Source organism: Camponotus vicinus, unplaced genomic scaffold, assembly GCF_025532165.1.
Source record: "Camponotus vicinus isolate PSW18456_S1 unplaced genomic scaffold, iyCamVici1.0 SCAF_14, whole genome shotgun sequence".
Taxonomy (NCBI): domain Eukaryota; kingdom Metazoa; phylum Arthropoda; class Insecta; order Hymenoptera; family Formicidae; genus Camponotus; species Camponotus vicinus.
The window spans coordinates 14112585-14130678 of record NW_028141950.1 but is presented as its reverse complement, the minus strand read 5'-3'; the positions used below and the strand labels follow the sequence as shown (position 1 = coordinate 14130678).

At 32.5% G+C, this 18094-nt stretch overlaps 1 protein-coding gene across 1 annotated transcript; it reads right to left on the bottom strand.

Annotated features, from left to right (window-relative positions):
- Positions 1-798: 798 nt before the first annotated feature.
- LOC145964928 (cytochrome P450 4C1-like) lies at positions 799-4400 on the bottom strand. Its single transcript, XM_083088080.1, has 10 exons — positions 4350-4400; positions 3608-3793; positions 3237-3330; positions 2646-2748; positions 2318-2414; positions 2000-2106; positions 1853-1921; positions 1418-1586; positions 1030-1209; positions 799-965 (listed from the first exon to the last, which is right to left on the bottom strand). The coding sequence occupies exons 2-10, from the start codon at positions 3693-3695 to the stop codon at positions 799-801; spliced, it is 1074 nt and encodes a 357-aa protein (XP_082944206.1). The 5' UTR covers positions 3696-3793; positions 4350-4400.
- Positions 4401-18094: the final 13694 nt, after the last annotated feature.

Genomic DNA, 18094 nt, shown 5'->3' with positions numbered 1-18094 from the left:
TACTTTTTGAGTTATGAGGCTTGAAATAATTTCTTAATTTTACATAAACCGTAAAATATCTTGTAAAATATTCATTTTTCGATTATCTTACCTTAATACTTTTACGTACAAAATAATGAGAGGAATCAACTGGTGTAAAGAAAACACATAGTTGTTTTGAAGAAAAAATATGTAATTTGCAATTAACAATTCCATATTTTTTCTTAAAAACAACTATGTGTTTTCTTTACACCAATTGATTCCTCTCATTATTTTGTACGTAAAATTATTAAGGTAAGATAATCGAAAAATGAATATTTTACAAGATATTTTACGATTTATGTAAAATTAAGAAATTATTTCAAGCCTCATAACTCAAAAAGTACTTAACGAAAAGGTACTTAATTATAGTGTTTTGGAAAGCTCTCGAGATAAGCTACAAGAATGTGTAAAAATATATAGGGTGTTCCATTTAAAACAATTGAAGTGACCTTCACGTAACCTTCAAATGATTCTTCAGTGTCAAACCAATGATACCATCTTATGGCCCTCTCGAAACCATAAAACTTTTGTCTGAAACATTTTTCTCTAAAATGCTTTGTTTCCGAAATAATTGCGTGCGTTAATTAAAATGGCTCACCCTGTATATATATATTATTTTTCTTCGGTATTTTCCTAATTTCAATAACTTATATTAGACTCAGCTTAATTTTTGTTCGCAAGTAAAATGTCTTCACTACATGAACAAGATACAACTTCTTATATTCATTTGATTGAAACTTCTTATGTTCATACGGTATTAACGTTAGCTTTAAATGACTATTTGCATTTGATCGGGATGAATCTAAGATGAACCGGATGAGAAGGACGAAGTATAATATCAAACTTTAATCGAATATCTTTTAAGTAATCAATGGGTTCCAAGTAAAAATTATACACTAAAGGAGCTATTAGAGCTTTCATCTCCAGCAGACCGAACCGTTGACCTACAATGCGAAATTTATTAAAAATAATCAACACGAGAAAAAATAGTATTCACGATCAATTCACCTATGCAATTTCTGGGTCCTGCGCTGAATGGTATATAAGAATAAGGATGACGATTTTTTATCCTTTCGGGCAAGAATCTATCCGGATCAAATACTTCTGGATTTGGCCAAAAATTGGGATCTCTGTGAACTCCGTAAATATTAAGATATAAGATCGTCCCAGGGAGTACGATATATGATTCTGAAAAAAAGCATATTATAAAATTAAAAAAAACTAAAATTTACGAAAATAAGAATTTGTTGAGAAAAATAAAATATAATATATTGTATTCTTAAAATACTATTATAATTAATTATTTTACACTTAATAATATACGTCGTATTATATGTATTACATGTAACATATTCAAAAATGTATACAACAAAAAAGTGACTAATTAAATAATTACGTAATTTTACATCTTCCCTAGGGTTTCGTAATATGAAAAACGCGCTAGGATACAAACGTAACGCTTTTTTTACACATCTTTCTAAATTTGATAAATTTTGCAATGAACTCATGTTAAGTTTTTCTTCGTTCTTTTGCATCACATTATCGATCTCAATCCTCACTCGCTCCTGTATCATAATAATTAAAACATATTTTTTTTGTAGTTTCTATGTGTATTCATAGATATAAATAAATTTTTAATAAAACATAATAGAATATGTACATTTAGTTTAGATATGTTTTAATCTCTTTGGAATATATATATATATATATATATATATATATATATGTATAAGAAAAACATATATCAATAATCTGATATCTGTATTAGTTTGAATAAAAATCATAATTTAAATAATCTTGTATATTACAATATATTGCGAGAAATAAGTACCTGAATATCTCTGTGTTCAGCTAATAGTAGTAAAGTAAACATTATGCCTGCCGCCGTAGTATCATGGCCCTATAATTATACGCATATCATATTGTTATACGTACTTAGATATCATGTCAAAAAATTAGAAAAATTACAGATACATACTTCGAACATAAACGTATCGACTTCCTCTCTGATGTCCAAATCAGTTAAAGAATTTTCTTGAGACGCCGCTATTAAAAGGTCCAACATGGCTAACCGCTTTTTTTTAACTAGAAACAAATCATAGTGACAACAATATACGTTTGCTTGCCGCGTTAATTATATAACATTCTTATCGTTTAAAATTTAAACTTTATCGCAAATAATAATGATTTAATTTTACAGGAAACACATATGTTGCACTGTTACGTGTAATTACATAATTTATAATATTAGATTGCACAGTCAAACTTAAATTAGAAGTTCTGATTTCTTACATACTTCCAGACATTTCGACGTCTGTCTCTTTGATACTTTCAAGGTTTTTTAAGTATATGTTGTAAGTGCGTTTGTGATAAAGTTTTCTTTCCATGATAATCTATACGAGTACAATATTTAATTTTTAAAATGATTTGTATTAAACGGCAATGGTACATTGTACTATATCATAGAGAATTTATAGCATAATATTATTATTTATTACTAATATTTATGATTAATAACATAATCCTACAAAGATTATGAGATTTATTTTACATAAAAATGTAAAATAGATTATTTTACATAAAAATGTAGAAATGTAAGATTCAAAATATGCTTTATGACGTGCTTTTTCCGTGAATCCATGCAATATTTTCAAGACTTTCTTTTGCTTTCTTCCTTGTGATGACAATGAGAATAATAAATCGTTATAAAACCAAGGCCTTCTTACTCTAAATCAAAATTCAATAATAATATATAATTTCAATAACATCATTTTGGAAAAGCGTTATTTAAAACTATAAATTCAGAGTAATTTTTAAATAATTATAGATAGTAAAGGATATATAAAAAATTTAAAACTATATTACGAAAAAAATAAAATTTTCTAAAAACACAATTTTATTTTAGCTATAGATTCTTTGATCAAAGATAATTTATTTACAAATTTTGCACACGATTCATTTTTCTTTTAATTTTTAATCTGATATGTTTAACATCTTGAAGATTACAAACAATTTTATAATGAAACATTTAGTGATACACATATAATAGATTTTGATTGCAAATTGCCGACGTGTGAAACTAAGTGACGTCTTTACGAAGTCTATCTTGACATGATTATTCATTAATTTTTCTTTCAAATATATAGATGTATTATAATTATAAGTTAGAGGATCATAGATATATCACATAATTATATACTGTATCCATGAATTACCTGTAAAGCATCACTTCAATTATTTCGTGAATCACATTTCGATACTGCTTTTGGAACTCGCCAAGTTTTTGCAGAGAGACGCCCATGACAGTTTCTATTTACTTATTATATAAGACTTATTATATACTTATTATATAAGAAAAGTGAAATGATCGAAAATTATTCACAACTGAATATTTTCTAAATAACTTTAAATATATATATATATATATATATATATATATATATATATAATAAAAATCGGATATTATATATCTTTATTTCTAGAATTGAGAGATACTTTGTATAGGAGAACAAATTCTATTCTTATTTTAAGCTATAATCTAAAATGAAATTCTATCCTGTATGTAATATACAATAAGAGCCCTTACCGCATATCGCGTTTAACGTATGTTCACTAATAAAGGATGATAAATCCTTTACAACCGGTGTTCCGACATCTTTTAAAGATTTTGTCATGCAATCCCCCTCTTTGATTAAGATATCGACAAATTGATTCAATATATTAAAATGAAATGTAGGTGTTAATATCTTTCGCCGCGTTTGCCACTTAACTCCTATAAACAAGATAACGTAAAATTTTGCCATAAAATACAGACAATATTGTATAAGATTATTAGCACTCTTAGTTTAATGTTTATTGAACAATTCTCAAATAACACATTATTATTTTATATTTATTTTTCTTGTATCTACAATATTTCTTTATAAACATTTTTCCATGGAATTTTTACGGTAAGAGGAATTGCAAGTTTTATTTTGTAATTAAATGTTTATAAATTAGCAAATAGAAATAAATTTAATTTAATTAATAAGTCTATTATATTAATGATAATTTATTAGTGATGGTGTTTGACTTAACTAAAATATCTCTCTATTACTTTTATTTGAGAATACATGCATCGCGGCGAAATTATCCCTCAACATCTCACTTCCAATTTACTTTTAAATTTATTAATTTTCACAACAAGAAAGTTGTATAAATATATCGTGTAAAATAATATTTTAAGTCCAATTGTAACTTTTTATTTGATTTCCTGTGGTGAAGGCACATCGACAACAAGCCGCAATAGAAAAGTATATACTTATATATTAACGTTATTATGTTATTACCTTTGCTAGTGAGAAGACCTGCGTTTAATCAGGGATGTATTAAGTCATACTAACGACCTTTCTCGATGTGCTTAGTGCTGCTTAGAATCGTCTGAAATCACCAGAAATAGAAAGAAGTATTATCTATTTATTATATCATTTAATCCTAGATATACACTAATAATTTATTAATTGTATTTCTCTAATTTAATCTAGTCTCGATGGAGTGTCGCTTTATCTCTTCATTTTTTTTAAAAAACGTTTTTTATCTACAAAAATCTTTTTACCAATTGCAAAACACTTAAATCTAATTCAATCGTAATGTGTATAAAGTATTGAATTTCTTTTATTACCTCTAAATCATCTGGATGATTGATACACACTCCATACACAAAGAAACCCCCGAATTTAAAAATGGGATAATATTCATTAGATAATGTACAGAGCAGCTTCCATAGTTCTTCTGAAAATTATATTATGCACGCAAAAATTTTTTTATACGATTAATTTTCAATATTGATGTACCTTTATTCAAATACTTTAAAAACAAATAAATAGTAAAGGTAAGAACAAATAATAATAAAGATAAGAATAATGGATTGCAAATTGTTATTGCAAAGAGAAATGCTCAGATAAGTAATCTACATGTAATAATTTTGATAAATATGTGTTCCAGAATAAATGATTCATGAATTTTCACTTGTGTAATTAATGTAAATAGATTAGAAATTTTGTACTTACCTACTGACACATAGCATTGGAGCGCATTGCCAATAATTGGAAAGCCCGATGGTCCCGGTATAAGATTAAGGAGTCGAGCGTTTCTTCCATAATGCACATAATAATTATATATCATTATAAAAAAAATAAGAACAAAAAAGTTAATGAAAAAGGTATAATAAAATAATAAAATGAAAAGTAAATAAGAAAGTAAAAAATATAAAAATAATAATAAATAAAAATAAATAAAAACAATTAAATAAATAAAATTTAAAATAAAATAATAAGCTTAGAAAAGTTTGAAATAATGTCTATTCTTAAGTATTAATATAATTAATTATCTATACGTTATTAAGTAATAAATTAAAATTTACACACGCGCGCGCGCGCGCGCACACACACACACACACACACACACACACACACACACACACACACACACACACATATATATTGTTATAGTCCGAAAGACTATAACTTTATTTTATTTTACCATTAATAAATTTTATACGTTTTAGATGCGATAGAATGTTCGCGAACCGCGTAAAACCGCTACCTCAGCGAACCACGCGCGAGTTCGCCGGAAACGTGAAAATGCCAACGAAGGGATTCGACTTTGAACCTCCTTCGTTTGCACTTGGACTTGACCGCCACGAAAATCTTCCATGACCATATATGGTCATGTCGCTAGGCGATCCCCTTCAAAACACCCCTAAAATGAGGTGTTAAAAACCGTCCACCGCGGGTCCGCGGCGGATAGTCGTTAATAAGAAATCAATTAACAAAGAGTGCGAATCCAGGGCTAACCGCTATTTTGTGCATCGAACGCTAAAGGAAATTGTTCAAGCTCGAAGGCTAGCGATATTAAGGAAAGAAACTTGAAACTCCTGAGGAGGATCACGAAATAAGATATATTTAAAAGTTAACCAAATTGTGTACAAATCTTGAAATAAACGATTTGATAAAAAATTAATAAAGAGAGTAATCCTAAGAGACGATTCCGAGGCATCCTCTGAGAAACTCCCGGCTACCCCACATCCCGTGCCGCTCCCGGCACAACAATATATATAATTTTTAATTATGTATATATGTAAAGTAATAATTATTATTATACATGTCGCATACATACACACATAACAAATAAAGTATAAAGTAAAAAATATAAATATACAGGGTGTCATGGAGATTTTAGCCCATACGAAGTAAGGAGGTAGATTGGCTTAAATTAAGAAGAAAGGACTTGTACTGCTTTGTGATATTCGCAATAATTAACGAAAAATTAAATAAAGAATATCGGCCAATCTGCGTGAGTAGAAGCGCGCGGCGACGAGAATCGTCCCACTGTAATCCTATACTAGGCGCACGGCGAAGCGATGGGCGGATCGCTCTCCGAGACATGATGGTGGCGTGCGATATATCGCAATACCGCGCCGAAAAATGACCCGTCCTTTTAGTGGCGAGAAAATGATACGCTATCATTTCCACACCACCTTGCGGTAGATAGCATGGTGCGCTTTTTTTATATGGGGGTTTCCCCCATAGGCCTATTCCACTCTCAATTTAAATATTTGTGAAAATTGTTCAAAATTTTACTGTACGCTGAATATATCGTAAATGTAAAAAATTGATGATGACAGTACCTTCACAAAAATTGATCCGTGGTTGAAAATCCCTCGATAAAATGTGTTGCACACATTGGTAATGATACGGACGTAATCCATTACACGTAAAGCGTGATGTACTGCGTATCACGAAAAATCAAATTCGTGTGCCACATGACGCACGCTAGTTCCAGGATTTTCATAAAATGTTTCTTCATTTCGTACACGAAGACGCACTGCTGGACCGGTTATCCCGATATTATGCACGATACCTAGTTTCACATAATTATTGCACAACTCGTAAAACTGTATGTTCACTTGGCTCTCGTGCATGTCCGGAAAATCATTCCACGTAAATTACGGCCGCGCGATAAGTATTTTCTCCCGCTAGCCCGTATGCCACAATCATATCCGTATATTCCTGCAGAATACACTTCATTTTCACTATTAATTTACTACGCGAACACAAGATTTTTACTAAAACCGTCTGAGCTCTCGCAGGCTGTTGCCAGAGTGCATACGCCAGCAGCACGCAACTACAGCTGAGCGGACATGCGAGTGTAAGCGTACGTGTGAGCTCGGCGCCTGCGCATTATGATTACACTCACATGTCCGCTCAGCTGTAGTTGCATACTGCTGGCGTATGCACTCTGGCAACAGCCTGCGAGAGCTGAGACAGTTTTAGTAAAAATCATGTGTTCGCGTAGTAAATTAACAGTGAAAATGAAGTGTACTCTGCAGGAATATACGGATATGATTGTGGCATACGGGCTAGCGGGAGAAAATACTTATCGCGCGGCCGCAATTTACGTGGAATGATTTCCCGGGCGTGCACGAAAACCAAGTGGACGTACAATATTACGTGTTGTGCAATAATTATGTGAAACTGGGTGTCGTGCATAATATCGGGATAACCGGTCCAGCAGTGCGTCTTCGTGTACGAGATGAAGAAAGGATTCTGGAAGCATTTTATGAAAATCCTGGAACTAGCGTACGTCATGTGGCACACGAATTTGATTTTTCGCGATACGCAGTACATCACGCTTTACATGTAACGGATTACGTCCGTATCATTACCAACGTGTGTAACACATTTTATCGAGGGATTTTCAACCACGGATCAATTTTTGTGAAGGTACTGTCATCATCAATTTTTTACATTTACGATACATTCAGCGTACAGTAACGGCATTTTGAACAATTTTCACAAATATTTAAATTGAGAGTGGAATAGGCCTATGGGGGAAACCACTATAAAAAAAGCGCACCATGCTATCTACCGCAAGGTGGTGTGGAAATGATAGCGCATCATTTTCTCGCCACTAAAAGGACGGGTCATTTTTCGGCGCGGTATTGCGATATATCGCACGCCACCATCATGTCTCGGAGAGCGATCCGCCCATCGCTTCGCCGCGCGCCTAGTATAGGATTACAGTGGGACGACTCTCGTCGCCGCGCGCTTCTACTCACGCAGATTAGCCGATATTCTTTATTTAATTTTTCGTTAATTATTGCGAATATCACAAAGCAGTACAAGTCCTTCCTTCTTAATTTGAGCCAATCTACCTCCTTACTTCGTATGGGCTAAAATCTCCATGACACCCTGTATAAAATCATACAAATACATTATTGTTTATTCTTATTACACAAATTTGGCGATATATAATTTACAAAGGGTAAAGACTTCAGAATTAAATATATCAAAATTAATGCAAACAAAAAATAATAAATTACTTTCCTATTTATGCTATAATTATTAATTACATATTTTATTACAAAAGCAGTCGGGAGACGCCACGCTAAATGTAACTTGTGCACGCGCACACATGTACAGTGCACGTCAATGATACTGTTCTACGCGAGACAAGAAGAGCGTAGAACTGGCCAATCAGCCGCTGCCGGTCGATGATGTATGCTATACTTCTACGCTCCCTTTGTTCTATCTAGGACAGGATCATTGACGTGCACTGTACGTATAGTTGCATACATGCACACATACACATGCACAATTGCACTTCCGCACTGCATGCACATTTACATTTAGCGTGGCGTCTCCCGACTGCTTTTGTAATAAAATATGTAATTAATAATTATAGCATAAATAGGAAAGTAATTTATTATTTTTTGTTTGCATTAATTTTGATATATTTAATTCTGAAGTCTTTACCCTTTGTAAATTATATATCGCCAAATTTGTGTAATAAGAATAAACAATAACGTATTTGTATGATTTTATATATTTATACTTTTTACTTTATACTTTATTTGTTATGTGTGTATGTATGCGACATGTATAATAATAATTATTACTTTACATATATACATAATAAATTAAAAATTATATATATATATATGTGTGTGTGTGTGCGTGTGTGCGCGCGCGCGCGCGCGCGCGCGTGTGTAAATTTTAATTTATTACTTAATAACGTATAGTTAATTAATTATATTAATACTTAAGAATAGACATTATTTCAAACTTTTCTAAGCTTATTATTTTATTTTAAATTTTATTTATTTAATTGTTTTTATTTATTTTTATTTATTATTATTTTTATATTTTTTACTTTCTTATTTACTTTTCATTTTATTATTTTATTATACCTTTTTCATTAACCTTTCTTTGTTCTTATTTTTTTTACTTTCTTATTTTATCTACTTTTTATTTTTTATATTTTATTAATTTCTTTTTTTTTATATATGATTTTTTTATAATTATTAAAATGTACAATTTTGTTGGCAGCAGTCGGGAGTTTTTTTTTTTTAACATTTTTCTATTTATTATTAATGTTATACTTTTTGGTGGCAGCAATCGGCAGTTTTTTTTAATTAACATTATTTTAATTATTTTTTTATTATTTTTATATTTTTACTTTCTTATTTACTTTTCATTTTATTATTTTATTATACCTTTTCATTAACTTTTTTATTAACTTTTTTTGTTCTTATTTTTTTTACTTTCTTATTTTATCTACTTTTTATTTTTTATTTTATTAACTTTTTTTATTTTATTAACTTTATTTTTTTTACTTTCTTATTAATACTTTTGCTTTCCACACATATGATGTCTGTTACACAGACAAGATGTTTTTAATATTTTTGCTTTCCACAAATATGATGTCTGTTACACAGACAAGAATATTCTTAATACTCTACTTTTTACAAGTATGATGTCTGTTACATAGACAAGATGTTTTTCACGTACTTACCTTTTACAAGCGTAATGTTTTTAATAAATTTATTATTTATGAGATGAGGGGCCAGCTATGTCAATAGTATCTGCAGCATGTAACCTTAAAATACTTTTATTTTTTTTAGCAACTGTAACATATAATTTATCCGCTGACATAAGAGACAAATGCTTTTCATCAATTTTCATTTTGATAGCTGTCTCGCCTCTCGTTTTTAATGCAAATTTAAATACACAAATAGCATTAACAGTAGCTGACGAAAAACTGTTACGTTTTTTTGTTTTTAAATTATTTAAAAGAGAAAACATTCTTTCCGGATCGGCATTTGAATTTGGAAGAGATCTAATAGTACTTATAACATTTGTTAAATTGGGATATTTAGCAAGATTATTGTGTTGATTTTGTAAAATTTTTTTCCACATGCTGTCGAAATTTAATTTAGAAGTTTTGTTTTTCTTCCATTGTAAAATCTGATGGTAAGGCCACCCATTCCTTCTTTAAATCATCTTCATCAAAACCGCCGATAGTTTTAGCTATAAAAGAAACATCATTGAATGATGTTTCTCTATTGTTATCAAATAAACTTATATATGGTCGAAAGACTTGTAACTTTGATAAAAATATATTATTTAGAGGTAATCTTTTACGAATTTCTTCTGCAGCAGTCACATAAAATATTAAACAATTCTCTCGAACAATTGTAACTATGTTTATGTGACCTTTCAGCGTTAATTCGTTCAGATATTCCTCACATTCTGATCCCAAAATAATTTCATTAGTAGGTTTTTGATTTTCTTTTAATGAGAATATAATATTTGAAGAAAATGGTTTTAAATATTCTTCTTTTATAAAATTTCGACAGATTTGGAAAAGAAAGTTTAAAGATTTTGGATGCAATAAATGAATCCTTGTTTCTAATGAAAAAATGCATTAAATGCATTAAAGAAATTCAAAACGTATTTTAAAAATAGAAAATAAGCTTTTATCTCTACGTTGTCCATCATAGACAATAGATATTCTCCAGAATTTGTTTTTTCGCTCACAACCATTTCAGTAAGAAAGTATTTAATTGTATCCCAAGATTCAAGAAGTCTTTCGATACATAAATAATGCGAAAGCCAGCGTGTATCACATAATTTCAATATTTTGCGATTTGTTTCTTGGAAACACTCACAAAATTCATGAAAAATAGCCGTACGTTTTGGACTGCTATTGAGATAAGTAGCAATTTTTTTAGAACTTTTTTAGAAATTCCTCGCAATATGCAGGCATTTTAGAACATGCAGCATGCGCTGCTAATGCGGAGGAATGACATGGGCATGAAAATGTTAATAAATGTGGACATATTTCTTCTAATTTCTTTTTTAAACGATAAATGTTTTCCTGTTATAACAGATGCATTGTCACATGATAAAACTACAATATTTAAAAATGGTATCTGTAATTTCCACATTTCACATTTAAATGCCTCAAACAACTTTTCTGCACTTGAATCTTTGGCATCAATATCAATTAATTTAACTAATTGTGAGCGAATATCTAATGTCTCTGGATCAACGTATCGAACAAGAAAAGTCATCCATTTATCATTAGTTATATCAGATGTTTCGTCAATAAAAATTGAAAATTTTGTATTCTGAATTTTATGGACGACACGATCTGTTTCAACTGGGCACAAAACATTTATAATAATGTTTTTACATTTTGTTCGGCCCATGCTCATGCTTTTTAACACATTAGGATCTTTTCCAATATGTTGGAAAAAGTTGAGGATTTCTTTTGCAGTTTGATGCGAAATATTTTTATCAGCAATTAATACAGCATATCGAATTTCTGCTATTTTTTTTCGCTCTTCAAACGACAAAAGTGAATCATCTGTTGTTTATATTTTCGTTTGTATTCTTTGTTTCTGTTTTAATTTTACATATTTCTATATGTGCTTTGGATTCTGCGTGACGATAAATTTTTGATAAATCACCTCTCATGGATTTATCGCAAAATAAACAAAAAAATGAATTTATATCATGTGATACTTTGCGTAACCATGGCTTAAATAATTCAATCTCTAGCCATTGTTCTTGAAATTTATATTTATCGGATATTTTTTTATCTGAATTTTTATTATTATTTTTATTATCAGTACTTAAAGATGAATTATTTTCTTTAATATTATTTTTATGACACGCAGAATCCGCATGTTTTAAAACATGTGTGTTGCACGAAATATTTTTATTGCATATAATACAATGATACAAGCTCTCATCAAAAGCTACTTTGCGTATCCAACATTTAATTCGATCATCATTGAGCCAAGCATCTGAAAAGCTTCGCTTAGATTTTTTTCTTAATTCATCACATATTTTTGTGAAACAAAAAATAGGCAGAAACAAAGAATTAAAGAAGAGTGAATAAAATAAGCTAAAGATGAAAAATGATAGATATATAGAAATTTGAAATAATCAGAACTCACACAAATCGGGATTGTGACAGTTTCTTGAATACCAAGATTTCGGAGCACGTATAAAAAAATACGTTTACTTGACAGTACAAGGCGACAAGATTATCTGATGAAAAAAAATGACACGAAACAAATGAACGGTACAAAACAAATGCCGAGTGTGCCTCAGTGTCTGTTCACCAAAGCACGGCGACAGATTGAACATAATGTCTCGTAAGTAAATCATCATTTATACAAAATTATTTCGAAATTTTAATGTTTCTGTTATAATTTTTTTTCTTAATAATTTTATAGAAGAGATTAATGAAGAGATGATACGCTGGTGCTGCAGGATGCACCTAATATGCAGCAGCAATAATTGTTTCAGCAGCAGCTACAAATATTTATGCAGCAGCAGCAGCAGCAGCAGCAGCAGCAGCAGCAGCAGCAGCATATATATATATATATATATATATATATATATAATAATTTATTTGTTTTATTTTTCAGAAAATAAAAGAAAAAAGAGAAGGCGGGCGGGCCCGTGCCCGCTGGTACGCTCAGCGTAGCAGGGGCAGCAGGGGCGGCTGGGGCGTTGCGGGCGATCGAGGAGGCGACCGAGGCCGAGGAGGCGGCCGGGGCCGAAGAGGCGGCCGGTCCCGAGGAGGCGACCGAGGCCGAGGAGCAGGAATTATAAACAATTATTATTATTATTAATATTATATATAAGAAAATAATAAATAATTCATAGAATATTTATTTATCCAATATTTTCTTCCTTTTATCCTTTATTCCTAGATATTTTTTACTCCTATACATATATACAATGTGGTATTATAGGGCTCCAGGCGAAGGTCCACATAAAAAAACCTAACGCGCCATTGGTGATACCCCGTGGGTGGTGTGGAAAATCGCCACACTCATTAAATTTTTTTATTTTATTATTTTAAATGTATATGTATGGAGAAAACAAGTTAAATTATTATATTAAATAGTTTTATAATATATTTTTGTAATATAATTAGTATATATTTATATTTGTATATATATTTGTATATATATTTGTATAATATATTTATAATATGTATATATATATATACACATACATATTATAAACATATTATACGATAAAAAAGCTGTAAGAGAAACATTGAGCGCATATCGAGATATCGAGGAGCGAGCAGCGTGTAGCGTCGCGCGTCGGCCGTCGCTTTCGTTGGTAGGAAGAAGACAGAAAACTGTATTCTGTCCTCTTCTACTATCCGAAGCTAGCCGAAGCGCCGAGCTCACACGTACGCTTACGCTCACATCCTCGTTACCCCCTCTATGACGTGTTGCATGTTGCTTGCGGCGGAGATCTGGCAGCTTTGCAAAGAGGTCGATTTCTCGATTTTCGAGGAGAAGAAATTACCGTAAGATTGCATATACGACGGCGACAAACATGGTATGCTCGTGCTGAACGAAACGGAGCACGTGAGAGACAATACTTTTACGAGGACAATACTATTGCGGGAAGGCGAGCGGTATCGGGTGACAATAATAAGATAGCTGTTAAAAAGAAGCTGAGCGCGTTGAATCGTGAATTTTTAAAATCGGAGGTGAGCCAATCTTTGACGATCGCATCGTCAAGATTAAGACTCACACGTACAATCCGTACACCAATACGACGCTTGGATACACCGACGAGATACGAAAACCTATATAACTTCAGAATTTGTACACGTTACCGTGCGAAAGCTTTCTTTACATCAAGGGAAAGTTGAATGTGCGTAAAGCGAATGACGAAATGAAGGTTGTATTGGGAAACAATTGCGTTGCATTCATGTTTGATGAGCTTCGATACGAACTCGACGGAGTAGAGATTCATCGGATTTTCGATCAATCATCGCAACAGAAATGTTGGAATAACTTCGACGCTCAAAAATTATGTCTCTTTAACACACCAGAAAAGTATAAACTTGAAGAACGCCGCATGGCATTTGACGTACAACGGTGACAAAAATTATTTCAGCTATTGCGTGTCGCCCAACATGTTGCTGGTATTTTGCGAAGATTATAAACGCGTTGTGATTAATGCTCGTTGCGAATTGATTCTGATACGTTCGCGCAACGATAATAATTGTCTATTCGGACACCCATCGTCGGAAGCTGAAATTGATTTACTCAAGATACAGTGGCGTATGCCTCATGTAATATTGAACGAGATTAATAAATTGTCAATGTTATGAATGATGGAAAGCGGACGATACTTGAACATGAGTTTCCGATCTTGGGATCTATACGAATTTCCTCTGCTACATAGCACGACTAAGCATTCGTGGACCGTGAAAGCCGCCTCCCAGCTAGAGAAACCACGATACGTGATCTTTGCACTGCAAACTGGTAAAAAGAATTCAGTGTCACAAGATGTTACGTTATTCGATGACTGCAAATTGACCAACGTTAAACTCTATTTAAACTCGGAATTTTATCCCTACAATGATTTAGATTTTGAAAAAAATAGATTCGCCGTCCTATTCGACATGTACTCTCGTTTTCGCAAATCTTATTACGGATGCGATAATAGCGCCACGCTATTAACCATTTCAAAGTTTCTACATTGCGGTCCTCTCGCGGTCATTGATTGCTCGCGACAAAACAAGGTCTGTCAAAACTGCTACCGTGGACGTGAGAATAGAATTTGAATGCAAGGAAAATATACCGGCAAATACTACCGCTTATTGTCTCATCTTGCACGATCGGGTTGTCGAATATAATCCATTGACCAATGTAGTCCGTAAAATTACATAAGTTAGCAAATATCCCTTCCAATGCATATGAAGAAAAATATAAAAGATTGAGATGTTTGACGATCGACACCAGTCTGCGATCGGATCTTGTCATCATGGCTGTGCCAACGTTTGTGGATTCTATAAGGATTTATTATCGGGAGGTGATATGTGGGATGTATGTGGGAGGAGGTCAGACGTGTCTATACGCCCATTTGGTCAACGAGCGACAGAATTCATCCGTGACAATGGCATCGACGCATATCCTGTGGAGAGAGCATTCACACACTTTCAGCCCAACGAATAATTGTTAGAAAACAATATTCGCGGACTAAAAAAATATGCAGGCTTGGGAAGTAACGCGTTAATTGTAACGCCGTTACCGTTATAGTTACTTTTTTTTGGTAACGGACTGGTAACGGCGTTACATTTTTTTTTTCTGTAACTGTAACGATAACGTAGTTACATTTTTTTAGTAACGATAACGATTTTAACAGTTTACTTTTACCGTTACTTTTCATATTTTGAAAATACTTATGACATCGTATTTCTGTCATATTCAATTTTTAGTCATCGACCGACATTCATATAAAATTCGATAATACTTCGGATGAAATTTATTGCTCTGAGAGGTGTCTGTGAAGCTGACACGACAATCTACGAATTTTAAAAAAATACTAAGAGTTCTGATAGCACTTTTCATAGTTCTACAGTTCCTGATAAAAATTAAAAAGAGTTCCACATTCCTTATTGTGCGATTATGCACTCGCGTAAGCCGCAGTCGGAGTTAGAAAATCGCGGTTTGCCAGCGAATAGAAACGGATTCACCCTCAAAGTATATATTTATTGTCCGAAAATTACAATTATAACAGAAAACAATGCGCGAGAAGACACACAGTCAGACAACGTTGCCGAAAGCGCAAGGAAAAATTGCAAGAAGTGCAACCGCTCCTATAACGATGCAAGGATCTGTGAAGCGCGCGGCGCGAAATCGATATTATACACTGTGCGGTATCAACTCTGCGAAAGAACGAGAAGTGCCGAGAAATCGTTCAGAGCGCGAGACTATATACCCTCAACCTTCGAGAAGATTCCCGACAGTGAGATATCACTTTTTGAACTAAAACGGTGAAAACAGAGAATCTTCTCGAAAGTCAGCGGGCAATCGTGTTTTGTTATTTCCCCGAATCGCCGAATCTCGAATTCAGAGATGTATACAACAAAGGCAGCTCGCGCGCGCCAGCAATCACATCGCAAACCGTTATGTCGGTTTACGATTTGAAAAATGAGCTTGATTACTAAACACTTATATTAAAAAATCGAAATCGAAAAATGTGCTAACTTCGCGAATCTAACACGACACTCTTCCCTCTAAAATACCAAAACGCGTTGAATATTATTATTTTTAGCAAGAGTTTCCGATAGTTCTGCTATAGTTCAGCCTATATATGCAATTTCAGATCGATATTCAAAAAATTAATAATTTTTTATGAATTTTTAATGTTCTTGACCAGCAGGACATTTAGTGAAAATGTGTCGTGCTAATGATTTTCCGTAGTTTTAACGGCAGTTCTGGACGGTTCTATAAAAGTTCTACCCTTTAGAAACATTTTTGCGCAGAGTTCCGACCGTTTACTATTTTATAAATAATTATTTAATTATTTATTAATTTTCAGGAACTGTAGAACTATGAAAAGTGCTATCAGAATTCTTAGTATTTTTTTGAAATTCGTAGATTGTGGTGCCGGCTTCACAGACACCTCTGAGAGCGATTAATGACATCATTGGTCAATCACAGTTATTCCATTCTTCTGAGGAATGGATGTGACTGGCCAGCTTTTAAGTTTGACGTAATATCGGACGAGAGCGCACAAAAAGAATATAAATTTAGCTGTATTTATAAATTTATTGGAAATTAAAATTTTTTTATTTACATGTGACGTTGCATGTTAAGTGCTTTAAAATCTATATCTCTTTAAATTTTTTACGGTTTTGTAAATTTAAAATAAAAAATTTGTTGCTTTTATTAATATTTTAATAAAAAATATTACCAAAGTAAATTTTTTATTTAATTCTATCTTGTTTTAACATTAAAAGTAAAAAAAGGGAAAAATAACGAATCGCTACTTTTGAAGTAACGGTAACGGTAACTAGTTACTTTTAAAAATAAGTAACTAATAACGGTAACGAGTTACTTTTTTTACTCGGTAACAAGTAACGGTATCGAGTTACTTTTAAAAAGTAACTTTCCCATCCCTGAAAATATGTGAGGCGCAAGTGGCTTAATCGGGAATCGAACCCGAGTTTTCCGGGCAACTGCTCTAGACCACTGAGCTATCCAGATCTCACACCTAATGCTGCTTTTTAACACAGTGATATGCGACTCCAGAGCGATGTTGGTATCTCGCTCGATGGATGTAATGCCTGTTGCCGTGGAGGATTCTTGAAAAGGTCGCTCGCTGATATCGCAAATAAGTGCCGGTGGAGGTATTCGCGTGCACTGCATGCTGGCTTCCGACTGGTCTTCCGTAAGAAACGGCACCGACGAGCACAACGCCGTGGAGTGACCATATCCCCCAAGATCCCTCTAGTAAATACTAATATCCCCACTATGCCAAATAACAGTGGCGGATGGACTCTCTTTGAGTATATAGACATGGAGGAGGAATGCCAGCACCGAAAGTGTGTCCGAAAGAGAAAGGTATAGAATGATACTCATCCTCTTTGCGCATGCGTCAAATATGAATGCTATAAGTTACAATGGCTGATTGCGTTCCGTAAAGTGCATATGCGCTCATTTTCTACAGTAAACGTAACGTTTATTGTAGAAAAATATGCGCATATGAGCTTTACGGAATCCAAATAATGTTTATCTCAGCTGAAATGAGTAACAGATACCAAAGCATTATAAATGGCATTATATTAGAATATAAATATATTTGTATATAAAGTGCATTATTGGTTTAGTAGGATGGTAAACGGATTATTATATTAGGATGATAAAGGGATAAATAAATTTTAATATATACAATTTAATATAAGACAATTTTTA

Coding starts and splice junctions, on each gene's coding strand:
- LOC145964928 (XM_083088080.1), bottom strand. CDS start 3,695: ATGACAAAATCTTTAAAAGATGTCGGAACACCGGTTGTAAAGGATTTA. Junction 2,107..2,317: donor AGACGTCGAAATGTCTGGAA/GTATGTAAGAAA, acceptor ATTTGTTTCTAG/TTAAAAAAAAGCGGTTAGCC. Junction 966..1,029: donor AGGACCCAGAAATTGCATAG/GTGAATTGATCG, acceptor TTCGCATTGTAG/GTCAACGGTTCGGTCTGCTG.